Source organism: Fundulus heteroclitus, chromosome 12, assembly GCF_011125445.2.
Source record: "Fundulus heteroclitus isolate FHET01 chromosome 12, MU-UCD_Fhet_4.1, whole genome shotgun sequence".
Taxonomy (NCBI): Eukaryota; Metazoa; Chordata; class Actinopteri; order Cyprinodontiformes; family Fundulidae; genus Fundulus; species Fundulus heteroclitus.
The window spans coordinates 43467466-43486278 of record NC_046372.1 but is presented as its reverse complement, the minus strand read 5'-3'; the positions used below and the strand labels follow the sequence as shown (position 1 = coordinate 43486278).

The 18813-nt window shown below is 41.7% G+C and overlaps 1 protein-coding gene across 1 annotated transcript; it reads left to right on the top strand.

Moving 5' to 3' along the window:
- Positions 1-10379: 10379 nt before the first annotated feature.
- LOC105915261 (vesicle-associated membrane protein 727) lies at positions 10380-18481 on the top strand. The gene is made up of 3 exons (XM_012849309.3): positions 10380-10658; positions 14334-14480; positions 17601-18481. Exons 1-3 carry the CDS (start codon positions 10656-10658, stop codon positions 17748-17750), a joined length of 300 nt encoding a protein of 99 aa, XP_012704763.2. The 5' UTR covers positions 10380-10655; the 3' UTR covers positions 17751-18481.
- The last annotated feature ends 332 nt before the right edge of the window (positions 18482-18813 follow it).

Sequence of the window (18813 nt, the reverse complement as noted above, 5' to 3'; positions counted from 1 at the left end):
TACATACATACATACATAAACTTCATCAAGATTGGCTGCCATGTCCTTTCAATGCTTTTTGTAATCAATGTGCCCTCCCCACTTCCCCCTTTTGTGTTGAATTAGTGAAGTGTGAAAAAACAGCTTTAATTCTCCATCAAATAATTCTCATATCAAGCCAACTCGCTTTTTCAGCAGCAACAGGATTATTTCCTATGGTTAAATATTCTCCATAAATATTCTTCATTAAAATTTCCTAATTCCACTCGCGGGAAATGCGCACTTTAAGGCTTATTTCCTGTTGTTGCCATGGTGAAGCACGCTATCTGCGGTTCATTGATCAGGGCTTCTTTCATGCTTGTGCTCGCATTGAAGTCATGGTTGGTTGAACACTGAGTTTAGTTACCTGACTGATATCACCTGTTCTGAAACCGGAAACCTGTGTATGACAGAGGGAGGAAGAACTACTCAGAGCAGCAGCTTTCTACTCTGGGTAGATCGGTAATTTTCCTTTAACGGAGTCCAGAACAAAGACGCACAGCGCAACCTGCCCAACTATAAAGGCGTCTGGCCCACCCACCAATCAGTGGTGCGCTCCGATCAGCACCTGCCGCTCACAGAGCGAGACCGTGGAACACCATTTCACCAGAGTTGCAAAATGGTACAAAATAACTTGGTTTATTATTATTTTGTTTACATTTCAGCTTGGATTTTATTTTCTGCGCAGCATAGATTTGCTGTGCGCGCTGAACCCAGATGCCGTGCGCGATTGCGCACGCGCGCAGTTTAAAGGGAACACTCACACCCCTAATAGTCACACTCAGTCATGGCATTGATTAGCCTCGTGAGACCATCCTGATCTCGCGAGCTTTCAAGGTTTCACTCGCAGATCAGTCTGGCTACCCTCCGTTAAAGAAAATTTGGAGCCGTTCACCAAACGAACGTCCAATCAGCGTTGGCATTGAGGCGGGTTGAGGTGTGACGCAACGAGGAGCGACAGTTCAGTCTAGAGAACATGGCGGCTTCAGCCGATGAAACTAGCGTTAGCGTGGCTATCGAGCAAGTTTTATCGGAATTACAGAGTATTTCTTCACTGAGCTAACGAGCCTTTACCTGCAGCAGCAAGAGTAGCTTGGCTTGTGGTTGTGTTTTCGTCGTCGCTCGTAACAGAGCGACGACGAATCTGATTGGTTTATTTGGCCCGTCTATCACCAACATAGGCCAATCAGCTAACCAGTATTTCCGCCCATTCCCAAAATTACTTCAACGGAAGGTTTCCAGATGGATATGCGGAGCAAATCTATCTGGCGGAGTCAGGTAAGGCATTGATGCCCGCAGAGATGAAGACGTTCCTAACCCAAATCAGGGCTCTTACAGGGCTTACAGAACAAATTCTATGTATACATACATACATACATACATACATACATACATACATACATACATACATACATACATACATACATACATACATACATATGTAAATACTGCATTGTGGGGAATTTTGTTGTGTGAATAAAACAAAAAAGATTATGTTGTAAAGTTTTGCAACCAAAGTGAATCATTGCAGTTTGATCCCTGAATACTAAAGTATGCAATGGGGAAAAAAGGAGTGGGTATGAAGCAAATGAAAGTCAGCTGGTGAGGCTGGCTGCCAGAATGCCTCTACTGCTCACGCAAACTTTCTCAAGAGGTTAAAGGAACCTCAAAGCTTCTTCAGACTCAGATTTGTAAATCCAAACAAGGAAAGCCATCCGTTTTGTGGTGTAGCCTCATCTTTAGGTGTAGAAAAAAAATCAAGCCATCTAAATGTGTTTTGTCAAGGTAGTTCAATTGAAAGAGAGCAGGTTGCAGCATGCTCACCTCTCCCGTTTGACTCCACAATAGAACGGCTCTGGATCTCGTGGACGTGAATGTCCCATTTAGTATTGAAGCATAAAGTGGATTTACAGGAATTTGTCCCCATGACAAAAGGCCTGAGGACTTTTCAGAGCAGCAGCCTCTGAGTAACAAAAAGCCCATTTGTTGCTGATGGGAAATCAGCCCTCGCTTTAACTGGCAGGCTGAGTCTACATGAGCAATGAGCAGCAATGAGGAGGGAGGGTGGTCAGCATGCTAAACGCAACCTTTGTGTCAGTTCAGATTTTCCCAGAAGAAACCTTTTGCTGGCCCAGTCTATGAGCCCAATGACTCTGAGCTGAAGAAGTGTTGTAGAGTATTTGGGTCAGTGAACGGTTACTCATTCTGACGCAGGCTAAAGCTCTTATTAATGTTTGAATTTTTATCCAATAGCATCTTGATACCCAGAACACTTTCAGCTGTTATACAGATTGATACTTTGGAGCGTGTCCTAATATTAAAGGTGCAGTTGGTGATTTTTCCGGAAGTTTCCCTAAGTCCCCTATTCTTACCTGCACTTCCACTCCTCAGGGGGATTGCGAGAAAAAAAATCTCCCAAATTTCAATCTTTTATTTGGGCATGGCCTTTGACCGGACCATTCTAACATATGCGTACTACAATCTAAACCATATCCGTTGTAGCTCTGGCTTTATGTTTAGCTCTTTTTTCCTGCTTAAAGGTGAACCTCTGCCTCAGTGTCAAGTCTTTGCAGCCTCTAACAGGGTTTCTTCCAAGATTGTCACGTATTCAGCTCGATCCATCTTCCCAGCAACTCTCAACATTTTCCCTACCCCTGCTGAATAGAAGCCTTCCCACAACATGATGCTGCCACCACCGTGCTTTACCACAACAATGGTGTGTTCATGCGGGATACAGTTTTAGCTTTCTTCCACGCATAGGATTTTGCATGCAGGCAAATCATTTATGATTTTTATAATCTGAAAAGAACATGTTTCACATGTTTGCTGGGTTTCCTATAAACAAAAAAAGTAAACCCATGTGTATTTTTTCTTACTTTATTGTATTAAGAAATGCATTGGAGTTTATGGTTATAATGTGACATTTTTGCAAATCTATTAATTTATTTACACAATAAAAATCATCACACATCCCAAAAAATCTTGTTACTAACTAGATACTGCCTAAAAATGCAGCGCTATTTTCTGCTGCTGCTGCTGCTGCTGCTGCTGCTAAGTGCTGGTCAGGTGAAGGAGCTAGCTCACCCCCGTCCTCCACCTTTTTCCACCATGTGTCATCTTCTTGTTGTTGTTCCTTTTAACCCTAACTTCTGACACCACTTGTTACAAGCTTGATAAACCCGTCGAGCAGCCACGGAGATGGAACCCAAACGGCAGCGAAAATAACAGGGCCAAAATGACATTGATAGAACATAGTTTTTATTTTGTGTCCATAAATTGCTACAAATCAATCAACACCACCAACCTGAGCAATGAAAGATAAACTGCTTAAATACAAATGGGTCTACATTGGGGGAAAATAACATTATTAGGGCTGCTACCAATGAGTGCAACTACAATATTTACATTAAATTAGGAACAAACAAAACCATGCATTATTCAAAAACAAATACAAACTAAAAAAATACCGTAATCTCATTCCAATAAGAACCACCCCTCCTTAATCAATGCTGCATCCCAAATGTTCTAATTATAGCCCCTAGCTCCTGTGGACCTACAGATTTCCAAAGAAGAACTACAAGATAAATGATGTCTACAACATAAAAAACTAATCACAGTTTAATTTTCAAGTTTAACATATGTATATGTATATGTACGTTATATTACATCACATCACAGCAGGTGATTTTAATGTTTCCTTTGATTTAAAACTTTTCCATTTGATTTAAAACTTTGCCATTACACTGTTACATCAGATCTCCTCTCTCCGGACATTTTCGTTACTATCCCTGAGGTGAGCTGTGCTTATATGTTATTTGATGCTAAGTATTGTGGGATTCCTAATAGTTCCTTTGCGCCAGTGAGTGTGGGACATCGCGAGCGCCCTGTGCTAAAGGAACCATGATAGGAAGCCTACAGGCACCTTTGCCTACCTCCTTCTTTACTGACTTCACAATTCAGACGGCACTTATGACGAATGCTAATGCACTTGGGCTAAAGAGTCCTTAGCAATTGCAGCCCCTGTCTCATCTTCTACTGTCTGAGAACAAACCCCCGGGGACTGCTAGGAGATGGAAAATGACAGAAGTATTTAATAGAGAATAATGGACTTTACTTATTTTAGCTACTCAGGAAAGTTTGCTTATATTTTATTGCAATTAAAAACCCATCATCTATAGAAACGCCACACAGTAAACTTGCTGTTGGTTAAATTTTTACAGAGGGAATGTCAGACCTTTTAAGTCACGGCCAGACACATGCACCCAATCCAAGATGAACTAACAGAAAAACCAGGTGCTGTGTTTTTATTTAACTGTGCTGTACCAATGTATTTCCCACTAACAAAACAAAGATCTGCAATATAAATGTAATAGTGGTTCTTTGTTACCATCACGCACACAGTAACTGTAGAGGAACTGTCTATCGCCCAGACATGTCTCTCCTTTCTCCATGAGGAGGTATGTCCCTAATAGTCTTTTAAGTGCTTTGGACCTAATGCCATAATCCAAACTATACACCACAAGGTTTTACTCTAAAGCCTTTGTTGGTGTGAATATTTACAGCTCAAACATGTTGTTAGTGTTTAGGAAATCCTAAAAGTATTTGAAGATTGGCTTCCTTCTTCCTCCTGGTTGCATTTCCCCAAATCTCCCCGACTTTGGCTTAGTTTCCATCTGTAGCTTTCTGGTTTCTGTTCACACCATCTTTGCTGGTCAGCGTCAAAGTCAAGATGTTGGAGTGTAGAAATTAATCAGCTAATGACAAAGTGGTCTCTCTTTTTTTTATTATTTCAATGCTATTAAACCGTGTTTCATGTCTCAGTCTGCGCTTTCACCCAGCTAACAAACCAGGGGATTTTTATCTTTTCAAAAATTCTACATGAAATAAGAAACATCCTCTTTCTAAATGTGAGAGGAAAATGTGTGAATTACCCTACTTCCCTTTTCTAAAAGCCTTTACTCAAAATCCTCTACAACTTTTTCAAGTTTTAGATCCAACATCCAGGGGTTTGAAAAGTTGACCAAGAGCAAAATCCTTATAATATCCATACCTAAAACTGTAACATGGATTACAAACTGTGCCCATTTTATTCCCAGTGAAACTTGAAGAAAAACAATCAAATCATGCTACAGAAAGGGATGAAAAGGAAGTCTTTCTTTTATATACTGGATGGTTGCAATCCAAGCGCCAAGGGGTTTCCTCGCATGGTTCTGCTGTGGTCCCTGTAAACCTGCTCCTCTTCAGCCTGGCTTCTTGAAAGAATCGGGCAGATGTCCCTGCTTTGCCGGATGGTAACCTCTGGTTGTGATCACAAATTGGCAACGAGTTTCATATTTCCCAGTGGTTAAATGTATGTTCCTAGAATGGAACAGCCCACAATCCAACCCTGTACTCCTTCATGAATCCTCAAGAACTGACCTGGATTCCCAAATTTACTCCAATCCGTACAACACCACCCACCTTCTCCTACACAGGTCCACAACAACGTAAGTCAAACCCAGAAGAACACAACCTCGCACCATTTGCCACAGCCATACTGGACCGATCAGAGTCTCTCCCTCCTGCTTCAAAACAGAAAGAAAGAACGAGTAAGACAACAGTAAAACCATTCAGCTCATAAATGATCACGAACCTTCATTTTCATGTCTTTACCTCTTGATAGAGAAATCTTTCTCCCAGATGATTGGACCACATTTAACAGTTCTACTGTGGCTCTTGGTTTTGTCTCAGAAACAGCAGGTTTTCTGTGTGATCAATGCTCAGGGATTGGCCCGGCAGTTCTTAAGCGTTTAACCAAGATGCTGCTTGTCTACTGGTGCATTTGGGGTTGCTGTCTTCAACCTACTCCACGAGCATTTGCTCTTTGGCATCAAACATGACCTCTTTCAGTTTACTATTTTATTTTTATTATTGGTGTATTCAAACTGATCCAGGGTATGAGCTAAATAAGCCTGACGCCACAGTGTGGAAAAACAATCCCTGTATCATGATGCCTGAGACACCATGCTTAATGTACTGTGTCTTGAATTTAGCGTTTTAGGGTTCACGCAAAAGACCCCCAAAAAAGAACCATCTTCCTTTCATCAATCCATACATGATCCACTAGCTAGTATTCAAATGAGCCCCTTTGATTACAAGTTACTCATTAACAACTGTAGTCCAAGGGTCTGCAACTCCAGTCCTGGGAGCCACGGTCCTGCATTCCAGGTCCAACGCGTCTAAATCAAATGAATGACTCATCACCAGGTTCCCCCAGAACGTGATCATCTTCTGAGCAATTCATTCAGCCACTGGATTCAAGGATGTTGGGGCAGCGGAGACTCTTTTAGCTGGGCCGTCCCTCTCCAGTCAGCTTATTCATCAAAGTATGTGTTCTTTAGATTTTGAAATAAGGAAGCACTATAACCTGTATTTGCTACAAACCTTTGTTAAATAAGGGCCTCCTGCTTGACTCCATTCTTTTCAGAGAATAGGAAACCTCACTGATTGGACTCAACGCTGTTGTTGACAACACCCCTTTAATTTATGATTCAGGAACAGAATCTGCACAATGCATGTCATGACTGTTGGTTTCCCTGCTTCTCTGCTGGACCCGATGAACACATATTTGCCATGCAGAAAGAGAATTTGTGCCTCAAATGGTTAATGATCTGGTTAGTGATGTGGAACTCCTGTTGTTTTGAACACAGCTATTTGTTTCCCTTAATATCTCAAGAAGAGCAATCAAGCTGTTTGTCCTCTTATGTAACATGGAAGTTTCATAAATTGGCAGTGCTTTAGAAGTTCAAGCAGCAGCAGCAGCCATGATGTGGGAAGTTTGGCATGTTCTCTTATTAAAACTCTTTGAAGCAGGGTATGTTAGAATTAGAATTTTTTGCTGGGAATGATGGCGATGAAATGTGACATTAAAAACGCCCCTTTTCTAATTCATCATTAAACGCTATGCACAGTGACCACCACAACATAGCGTTTGACCTCCATGTGACCAGTAATGTGTCATTGAACAAACGTGCGTGCAGCTCTGTTACATTAGTTCCCTGTTATTGCTTTACAGTCTTGTTTTGGAAGAAAAATGTAATCACAGAGGCTATAAGTAAAATAATGCCACCATTTAGGTGAAGGGAAGAAAAACACTTTGTTGACATTTGTTGGAAACTGTTAGAAAACTTGTATTGAAATGAGCAGAAATCAACGTGAGCTGAAATGACAGATTGCTCTAATTTGAAAAAGCAACACAAAAGCAGAATCAACATCCCTGACGGCACCGCAGCGTTAAAACAAACTCAGTGGAAGTCCCTGTGGGGATATCAGCTGAATATTTGTTGCAGGGTGGACATGTAGCTAGCTCTCTTATTAGAAACATGCATAGCCCATATGTAAGCAACGCCCTAAAGTGACCTAACAGCTCCCTGTTTTGTGCAGCGAGTCTCTGAAAGGCTGCATGTGCAAGATAACTTGTTACATTCGTAGAGACTGGGACCGTGCCAGGCAACGAGCTGCATGCCCGAACAGACGCTTGGTTATCATTTATCTCTGGCATTCCAGCTGCATGAAGGAGATCAAGTGAAAACTGCATCCAGCTTCACTGAAGTTTCTGTTCTTTCTGGGGGGGGGGGTCTCTATGCGTCACATGTTCAGTGACTATAGATGTTGGCTTATAGTCAAGAAAATCTACCAGCAGCTTCCTATTACATAAACAGGAAGCATCCATTATGCCATAAATCAACTATAACTATTTATAGTAGACAACGTTTAAATGTTTTCACTCAGCTTTTGACAAAAATAACATTCCTTGTGACATTTACTGGATAGCAGATCTCATTCAGCAACAGTGCTTCCTCTACACTGCATTCCATGTAAGCCTGACTGTCAAGGTGCAGGCAAGGAGAATGTGAAAGCTGCAAAGGCAGAAAACATTATTCGATAAATTAAAAAGGCTTTGCAAGAGAGTTGAGGGTTTATTAATCATGGGTGAACTCTTTGTTGCAGTTTATATCGTAGATTTTTCTTTTCACATTTCCATATCAAGAACATTGATCAGACATTTAATGTGCAATTTCAGATAAATACGCTGCCACAGTTGTCAGCACTGTTGCCTTGCAGCAAGAGGATGTTGGGTTCAATTCCCAGCCTATCTTTGTGCATGGAGTTTGCATGTTCTCCCTGTGCATGTGTTGGTTCTCTCCTGGTACTCTGGCTTCCTCTCACAGTCCAAAAACATGACTGTTTGTTAACTTGTATCTTCAAATTGTCCTTAGGTGTCTGGGTTGTTTGTCCTCTCACAGACTGGTGACCTGGCTGTTGTTGACCCCCCCCCCCCCCCCCCCCCTCTGCCATGAATGGACAATGACATCATGTGATGAAAAATACCCTTATCACTCCCTGGGGATGTTTCAGTTTAACAAAAATAAATAAATCACAAAAGTGAAAGGTTCCTGGAATCTCTTCATGACATATCAAGTCAAACCACCAGCTGATGGTTAAACCAGCTTATAATTCCTTCCAAGTCTAAATTCCTGAACTGGTTGGATATCTACCACATCAGGTTTCTGACCTTCTGGACTCTGTGGACCAGATTTTCCTGGATGACTCAGTGGACCAGTGGGGGGTTTATGTATTTCACACATTTCACCACACAACCACAAAAGCAACAGCATACTGTTGAAACAGCCTGACAAAAGCACACAGGAGTTTACTCCTTTTCAGATCAAACTGCTGACATCCTTGACTTGCTAAGACTGCTGAAACTCCTACAAATGTTAATAAATTGCTCTGAGGCCCGGTACCAACAGACCAAGGGCCTGGTGGTTGGGGACCTCTATACAATATTTTCTTAATATTGTCGCTGATGTTGTATTGTTGATAACTACTTCTTATTTGTTTATTCCTTTATCGATGTAAATGTCATCAATTGCTTAGCTGTTAATTGTATTATATCCTATTATTGTTACCTAAGTTTAATTTATTGCATTTCAATGTCATAGTTCTTAAAATGGCCTAATTAGGATGCATTTTATCCTGCTGATTTTTCATCTGAGATGCTGTTCATGATAATGTGGTCTGCTTCAACAAATAATCAATAAAAGGGAACAAAAGGAGCACAAAGTAACAAAATATGGCGACTTTAAGTTTTTCATTATTTCAAATAAAAAATAAATTAAAATAAATCTAGAAAATAAATTTTAACAAATTTTAAATATAATTTAAACATCTTGTATTACAGTTTATCATTTTGTGTTTTAAAATCAAATGGTCCGTTGCTTACTTGTCACCTCTCAGACTAAAGATTATTGACATTAGGAGGAAGTCTGGCCTGCAGCGTATCAGCATGTGTGGAGAGGGTGGCCAGCTTTAAGTTCCTGGGTGACCTCCAATGGAGCTCCAGAACCACCACAATTGTGAAAAAGGCCCAGCAACGTCTACATGTCCCAATGTTCCTTGGAAGGCTCAACCTGAGGAGAGAGCCGCTGAGCATCTTCTACAGCAGCTCCATTGAAAGTGTGCTGATCTATCTGTATAGTTTGCAAGCTGCACCATGAAGGCACCAGAGAGGGTGCACCTTCCATGGATCAGTTAGGTGTGCTACTAAACACTGTTGCTGGTACAGTGCCAATAAAGATTTATGTTGTCTTATTACTAGTTTCTGACAAGAAAATTCAACTATCAAAACGTGCATGGCCATTTGGTGCGCCAAACAGGGTTTCTGTGACTTATTTGCATTGTGCTGTCAGTAGACTCCTGTATGTATTTAATGTTGGCACTGTAGGTGAGTATTGCTGTAGAAGACTGGTGGCTGAAAATTTACAGCATACAATCAGTGATAAATCAAAGGTTTGGGGATTTTTTTAAGCTGTTGGACTGGTTTTGTGATTTAGATCAAATCTAGTTGGAAATCGTATGCTTAGACCGGAAAGTCATCCGTGGCAGAATTCAGTGCAAACAAAAAATGTATTAAAGAAAAAACAATTCACGACCACCTGGGTTGAGACTGGTGTAAAGAAGCACAACATGTAGATATATAGACGGGTCAAAGTGGACTGAATTACACTAGTGTTAATAATGCTTCACATCTTAATCTATTAATATTAAGGTATGCTTTTAATGTTTCAAAGCGCACATACAAATGTTGATTGTCAGTGTGTTCGTTAGGTTGTAATTTGAGGGGGTACGAATAGAATAAAAAAATCAGTTACCAATTTAAAACGTCCAGTTTCTTAAACTGAAAGCTAAACTCCATTGATATATATTTCATCATATAGTATATACCCACATTATCGCAATATACTATAGTAATATATATCAATGCTAATTTCAACAGCTGACTTTAACTAAATTTCCCTCAGTGGCAAATTTCCGGGAGTCCCGTGAACGCCTCAGGGCAGACAGCAGGCAGCAGCTGCGCGAGCTGAGAAGCGAAAGTCGCCCTGTGTGCGGAAAGCGAAGGAAGGAAAGAAGAGTAAAGCACGTTTCGGGGCGTTTCTCTTACTTTTTTTTCCATTTGATAAGTTCGTTTCAAACCGCAGGACGAGTATAACGCGTTTCCTGTTTCAGAAAGTTGACTTTAGTCGACCTTTAAATGCTCGGGACGCAGTGACAGCTTGGTCTACAACACAGCCGGAGACTCTAAAGTCACAGCCATGGTGAGTGAATTACCTGCCAGTAACTCCGGGAGTTTGGCTGCTTGGCTAAAGGGGAAACTGCTTGGGTTTACCAAGGAGATGAGACAGGGAGCAAAGTTCGTATTCTCGAAATGCTTTTCAGAATGTCCTCCAACTCTTCCTGTGCTGTGGGCACAGTCTTTACAGTCTGTGAGCTGAGTGGATCTACTTAATCGTTAGACCTCACCTGAGCAAGCTTAGGTAAACTTTATCAGTTATTTATTTGTAGGAATTCGAACAACATTTTAGAAATAGAGCAAATATTCAATTTCCATTGATTTAAAGCTATCGTGCAGTGCGTGTTCACTAACAAACACACACTAAGACCTTCACCTGGTAGAGGGGCGGGGATTTGAGCCGATGACGTCACAAGAGGCACAAGAATGAACCTGATCACCTGGTAACAGGTAAACGCCGCCGTGGCTGTGATAGATTATAGATTCTCCAGCCATGGTTCACAAACTAGTGCAAATACCAGGGATATCCTGCCTTGGGTGCTACTCTGAAGAAATGTGATATGTTCATTGGTATAAAGTGTTTGCAAAGTAAATAGGAATTGACGAGGGCTAATTCTGCTTTTTTTATTTCTTTTTTTGCTGAAATACGATTTTTTTTGGTCGTTCATACTAATAATTAAATACGACCGTCATCAGACTCCTGTCTGAACAGTTCACCACCCCAAAGCCACATGCATACGCAGAAGAAAAAGTAGCCGTCACAGAGTGGTGGACTGCTTATGGAAGTAATGACGGATGGAATTAATAGAAGTTAAAGCTCTGTTTAAACAAAAAAAGAAAAACGATAGTGAATACCAGCGTCTTGCTGTTATTACGAAGTTATTGGGCAATGAGAGCCGACAATATTAAGACCACATGATAACAAGAAGATGAAAAATATGGGGGGAAAAGCACAGTGATTAACAATGGCCTTTTGTTGAGCCGTGACTGCTCCTGCTGTAGAGAAGTCTGTGTGGATGTGTTGTGGGAACTGGGACAGTGACACAAAAGTCCAATGAACCACTTTTATGTCTTTTAGTCGACCTAAAAACCAGAGCATCGCTGAGCTCCTGGACAGTTTGAGGTGTAACCTGATGGCATCAGATGGACCTAAACATGTTCTCCTAGAGAGACGATGCTGCCGGCAGCATAATGTCCCCCACAGCTTCTCCAGAACCTTTTCACGTCTGTCACATGACCTCAGGGTACCAGTACCAAAGCGGTCTATTCCAGAGTCCTCTGGTACATGCCAGTCTAGCTCCTCGGTACCGGGCCGTGACTACAGGACCTACTGGAGGACGTCCGGCCTTTAAGCAGCCCTCCTGAAGTCTGTTTCTAGTGGTTTGGTCAGAGACATTCACACCAGGGGTCCGCTGGAGGTGACTCTGTAGAGCTCTGGCAGAACCCATCCTGATCCTCGTTGCACAGAGGAGCAGATGCCAGTCCTGCTGATGGGTTGAGGACCTCTGACGGCCCTGTCCAGCTCTCCTAGAGTAACTTCCTGCCTCCTGGAGTCTCCTCCGTGTTCTTCGGTGCACCTGCTGTTAATTTCACAAACAGCCGACGCTGATTCACAGCCCCCTGTACTACTAATCTGACGTATGGTTACATGACATGCCAGCGCAGGAGGACTGCATGCTGTCTTTCTCTCTGAATGCTATTATTTAGATGTATATTATATAAAGATTAGATGTGGAGTGAAACAGCAAAACAAATAGGAAAACGAACTATGATATGTTCTTAGGTAACAAACTATATTGGCTGATTTTATAATAGTCTGGCGAATAGCTTTGAGTCTTAAGTTCTCTGAGCCCGTGTTGTGTCACAGCTATGACTCCGTCTTTAAAACACAAAGCTAAAACTGGCTATACCAGTTAAATTAGCATTGACATGGGGGAGGGAGGGAGTGAGGGAGGGAAGGGAAGGGAAGGAAACGGGACTGGGCAGCAGTTCCTGTGTTAAGACGCCGCCGGTTGAGTGTTAAACATGCACTATTGTTTGGCAGCTTTTTGCTGTGCCCAGACTGACAGGGGAAGGTTCTGGGAGCATGGTGAGATAACGCAGTGGCGGGTGTTGATGAGAAGTAAACTAGTCCTGTTCATCAGCCAAATGAGAGGCCGTTGTGGTTTTGGTTCAAATGTGAGCCTTGACGATCCACTGAGATGTGTCAGGGCGCTTCTCTGACTGCTGGCTTCCTGTTCCTGTTACCTTGTCAGATTCTGATTTCCTGTCGAAGCGCACAGGGCAAATGTGAAGGAGAAAGCAGGCAGGAAACGAATGGCTCTAAGGTCAAACCTTTCTTGAAATATCCCGCTCTGGCCCTCGTCCAGATGACTCTGGATCAGATGCATTCTTCATCATCCTGGCAGACCAGCTTCATTTTAGTTTCACGTCTGACAGTTTCCTCCTGTTTGCTTTCTTTAAGGTTTCACTCACTGTTGGAAAAAAAATTATTTTTAAATGGAAAAGTGTTGTCTTTAATTAAGTAATTGCAAACGTATTAAGTCACAAATTCATAGAGTTGTGTCTCAAGTGACTCTGATTGACCTTTTAGCAAAAAAAAAAAAAACAGGTTGTCATGTGGCTTTTAGTGAGGAGCGGTTTCCCTCTGCTCACTCTGCAATGAAATGGTAAATGAACTGAACTGTAGTGCTTTTCCAGTCATACTGACCAGGCAAAGCGCTGTACACTAGAGCCACATTCAGCCCATCACAATCATTAACGCACACACTCATACACTGATTGGTAGGCTACTTGGGGTTAAGTGCCTTGCCCATATTGACGCTGCACAGGGAACCACAAAAGTAAAGAGGATGGTCAGCAACACAGCACAACTTAATTTTCCACGAAATGTACACAAAATAGGATGGCAACAGATTTTACCCGTGTGATTGCTATGCTGTCTTTGGTAAGGGTGCCGGACAAATAGGATTCAACAGTGGGCTCAGCATGACCGGAGGACAAGGCTTTGGACCACGGAATTTGTTATATTTTACACAGGTCAGGTGAGATGGCGGTGTGCAGGTGGCGGTGCATACACCAATGACACGCTTACACAGATGTCTAGAAGGGTACTTACAAGATATGAGTAGCGTCATTAGCATTGTTACTGTACTGTTACCGCCATCCACATTTGTGTTGGTTGTGTTTACCCAGTGGTTGCTTTTGGAGCGACCACTTGACATTCCCATATGTATTCAAACAGCTCCAGAGTTCAGTTGAACCGAGCCAAGACCTAGGTTTTGAGGCTGACTTAAGTTCACTTGTTCACACGATTGTGCATTCACACCTCCCCAAACGAACCAAACTTTCTGAGCAAACGAACCACAGTGTGATTAAAGCACACTTAACAGGGCTGGTGTGACTGCACCCTCAGACTGGATGGTATCAAGGTCTAACCCAAAAAATACTGACAGCACTGAATGCTCAGAAAACAAAAAGGGAATGTTTTGGTGGCACTGAAGGTGACATTTCAGTGTTGTCTACCTAAAATGCCAGATCCTTTGTTTACCCCAAAACATGAGGAGTGTCACAACATGTCTATGAGCTCATTGCCACCAAAAACACCCATTATCATGGTTGCATCACTTAAAAAGCTGAGACTGTGTGTTCTGAATGACAGAATAAATTCCCATGTGTCTCTGGTGGCCATGTGTTACAGGAGGACGGGGGGAAGAGCCGCCTGCAGCAGGCGCAGGAGGAGGTGGAGGAGGTGAAGGGGATAATGCTCGACAACATGAACAAAGCTGACGAGAGATCCGGCAAACTGAACGACCTGGAGCAGCAGGCTGAGGATCTTCTGGAGAAGGTAGCCGTAGCAGACACCGTCCAACTGGAACGCTACTTGTGTTGCTTGTGAACAGGTCCAGGGCTACCTTTGGCTGCGATACAGAAGTAAATGCCTCAGGGGAGGTATACTTTGTAATATTGATGTCTATAAATATGAGGTGGGTGGAGCTGAGAAGGGAAACAAATGTACAATTTACATCCTGATTGTGTTAAAGGATGCTATGTTTAGAAAGGTATTTCCTCTTGTTTGCTGAGATGAAGCAGACTGGTCTCCCTGGGTACGACAGAGAGATTCCAGGACATGCCACAGGGCCAGTGTACGTCCGGGGGTCGACAGGCAGGTCACATCATTCCCATGTTGCCCTGCTGCTCAGTGTAAAATGACACTCTGTTTGCGCTCCCAGAACAAAAAAACAGCAGAAAAAAAGCAGCAAGCTGAAATCTAAGCTTAAGAAATACTCATGGTCCTGATTTGCAGGTAAGGGTTTGACTTAAACAGCGATCAGCTGAACATGTTCACGTTTTATGTTTCAACCAGAAACTTCAGGAAAGTAAAGTTTGTGGTTTTATTCAGCCCCCTTTACTCTGCTACCCCTGAATAAAGCCCAGTGCCTTCTGAAGCCACCAAATCAATTGGTCCACCTATGTGTTAGTCTTTTCCAGCTGGTTCTACGAAGTTCCTCAGAGGTTTGTTAGAGAACATTAGCGAAGAACACAGGTCAGGGATTGGGTTGTGTTGTGGTTTAATGCAGGGTCAGGTTATAAAACTTTACCCCAAGCTTTGAACATCTCACGGAGCTGTGTTGGAAAGTGTACGGCACAACGGAAAACTCTCCAAGACATGGCGGTGCACCTAAAAGGACAGGCCGGGCTAGGAGAGCAGCCCATGGTAACTCTGGAGGAGCTGCAGAGATCTGCTGGTTGCTTGAGCCACAAATGTGGCCCTCGTGGAGGAGTCGCAAGAAGCAAGTCACTATTGAAATAAGCCTAAGAAATCTTGGTTACAGTTCGCTACATGATATGTAGGGTCCACTGCAAACAAAACTTTTTTCTTTTAGTATTTACATGTCCTTAGCTGGTAGAACCCAAAGACTCACAGCTGTGCTGGGAAAGAAGGTTTTACAAAGAATCAGGAAGGCAGAATCTAAATGCACACTACACTTATCAGATATTTATTTGTGCATTTTGTAAACAATGAGTCATTTACCAACACCATCTAGGAGGTCTAGTGGTTAGAGCAGGGCCTCAAACCACTAAGTTTCCTGGATCAAACACCACAGATCCTCACACCTTAGCCCCACGGTGCTCCCCGGGCGCCACACAGTGGCAGCCCACTGCTCCACAAGGGATGGTTAAATGTAGAGGACAGGTTTCGTTAGAATTTACAAACTGCAATGACAAATAAAATATTAAAAGATTTATTAGAATTAGATTTTCCGCTTTACAGTCATGCAAAGGTCGCCAGTGTCCGGCACAGTCATTTTGGGCGTCGCAGGCTGAAAGGTTTGAGATCCCCTGGTCTAGAAGACACAACTGAACTTGTCAGTTGTGCGAAATTGTCCCCTGGTTCTTTGAAAACATTTGTCCCTTAACAGTCTAACGATGTTACACTTGCAATAGAAGCATATTATGTATAATTTTCAGGTTTACACCTCTACTGTAACATTGGTAGCCTGAGACTTAAACTAGCCAAAGGTTAATAGACTTTAATCAAAAGTGTGAGAGCTCCTATTGAAGTGCTGATGTGATTTATCAGCTTTGACACGTAAAGTGATATTTTCAGCTTTTTCCGTCCTCTGCGGCCACTACATTGATATTGAAAGTATTATTTAGGTCTGCATTGAAAACCCGTTTTATTTTACCACAACGATTTCCCCCTGGGATTATTAAAGTATTTCTGATTCTGTGTTCATAAACGTTCTACATTTGTTGCACTTAAAGAATCAAAAGTGGGTCCAAAAGAGTTCTTATTTTTTTTCCAAATTGACTTTTTCCCATATATATTATTCATTCTTCCTTTTTTTTTTTTACAAGTTTTATTCCACCTTCTTTCCACTATTATTTTTTTATTTTAATGATTGAATAGTAAAATACCCCTTATCAATCAATGTCAGTGAAAAGGTTAATCAATAAAAAATCTACTCATCAGTTGTAAAAAAGCAGTAGATCACATATGTTTTACACAAGTTAATTGAGTAAATGAATTTGCTTAAATAACAAATCTATCTTCAGTAAAGTGATTAGGATAAACCCTAAAATTTGTTTAACCAGTATCACTTAGTCCAAATCACTGTGATTGTGTCCTGTTCTGACCCCAGGATATTCAGTCTGTTTGTTATGACAGTCGCTGATCTTTTGTCCCCACAGGGACCAGAAATCAGTAAGGGGTCACATTTTTTCACAGTTCTGTAGTGAACTTGATTTTCTGCCCACTATCAAGCCTAGAGCAAGAATCACGGGTTAACCATGACTCTCTCTCTCTGGCATGCATGAACCAGTCTGGAAGAATATCAGCATAAACATGACCGACGTCTGCATGACTAAATGATTTTGCTTTAACAGAAAGAAGGAGCTCTCTGTTTGGGTTAGATGTTCAAAAAAAAGTTATTCAGCAGCTGTCATTGCAAAGTGCCACCACAACAGAATTTTAAGACCAGCTGCATTTTATTTTAGAGTCAATGGAGGCTGAAACTGTGGTGGAAACTTTTTCTCTCCTTGTTTGTCCGGTCCTCACTTGCGTGAAGTGAAAGCATGTGCCTCGAATCCAAATAAATCCCCACAGCGAACACATCTGCTTTTTTTCAAGCTGCTGGAGAACTGCTCGACTGTGTACACAGATCTGCAATGTGGGCCCATCATGACCCTATCATTAACCTCCGTTCTCATGTTGGCCACTATTATCAAGCCGCATTGAATATTAAAGGCGCAGAAAGGCTGAAAAACGTTCTCCCCTTAGCGTTCCTCTTTCAAACCTGCGTCCACGCTAGCTTCAATGCCAGCTAATGCTTCATAGTGGCTGTAGACAGGAAAAGGTGACTTAGGTGATGGAGGATGTTCTTCATTTCCAAGGATATTAGAAAGTATTGAGGTAAGAGAACCTGTATCAACATGTCTTTTTCTGTTTTTGTTTTTTTTCTAGGGTAAAGTTTTTGAAAAGAAATCCCACCAGGTGAAGCAGCAGAAAAAAATGGCCAACAAGAAGATGAAAATTGTGTTCATTGTCGTCGGCGTGGTGGCAGGACTCGTCGTCTTGGGACTTGTAATTTATGCCATTGTACCATCAAATTAAATGCAGAAGATCTTTGGCAGCTGAAAGGGGAAAAGTTACGAGCCGAAGGAGAGTTGATGAGTAACGACCCAGGAAACGACAAGCTGTACATGTGGGACTTTGCTGCACAATATGTGAAATAATTGTTATGAGATATTTATGGAAACGTTTTTTCCACTCCTCCCTTCTTCAAGTCTTCTGTTGATATGGTACAGTTAATTGCTTTCTTGGATGTTCTTCCCAGTTAAACCTCTTCACATATCATAAATAAAGTAAAAAGCAGTTCCTGCATGAATTGACTGTTTTCAAGGTGTTTTTCACCGCCCCCTCCCCCTTTAAGATGTCTTTCATGAGCATCTGTTAAGATTGCATCCCCTTTGACCAAGGTTTTATACATATCTTTATACAGATATAATTTGCATCCTCCTCTTGTTTGAATCATTTTACAAAGAATTCGGCAGAAGACAGAATATAACATACCTCTTGTGCGTCCTTAGGAAATCTAGGATTGGGGGAAATGAACGGGACATTATCCTTGTGACATCAAATTCCAGCTGTAAAAATAACTGCATATTAGATTTTCTTTTTTGTTGTTTCAATTTGGTAGTTAGTTCCTCGTTAACATATGTGGTTTCCTTGTATTTTTTTTATTAATCTGAGTAATATTTTTATTATTGCACTGCATTTGCATATAAGGAAAAAGCGTGTCATACAAAAACTTCATTCATTAAAAAATGTGGATGAACAGCAGACCCTGGTGGCTGATATCTTTACTGCAAGGAGCCAATCTTCTCATTTTAATTAATTAGACTGTTTAAAGTCATAACCATCACTCTTTCTGTTTGGTACCATGAAAAAAACATACTGGTTTCTGTCCACAATGTTAGCCTAATGACGTAAAAAGCAATGAAACACTCATGACATTTCAGACAAGTTTGAAATTACAAGGTCTGTCAAAGACACTGACACTGCTGTTGAGAGAATGGAGCTGACTGTCTTGGGGATTAAATATGTTTATACAGTTGTACCTGTGATGATAAGGTATGTTTTTGACCATACTGCTTATAACCTTCATTGTTCTACG

Excerpts from the sequence above, each read along its gene's own strand:
- LOC105915261 (XM_012849309.3), top strand. Across the intron at positions 14,481-17,600 it reads CTGAGGATCTTCTGGAGAAG|GGTAAAGTTTTTGAAAAGAA; the intron begins GTAGCCGTAGCA and ends TTTTTTTTCTAG.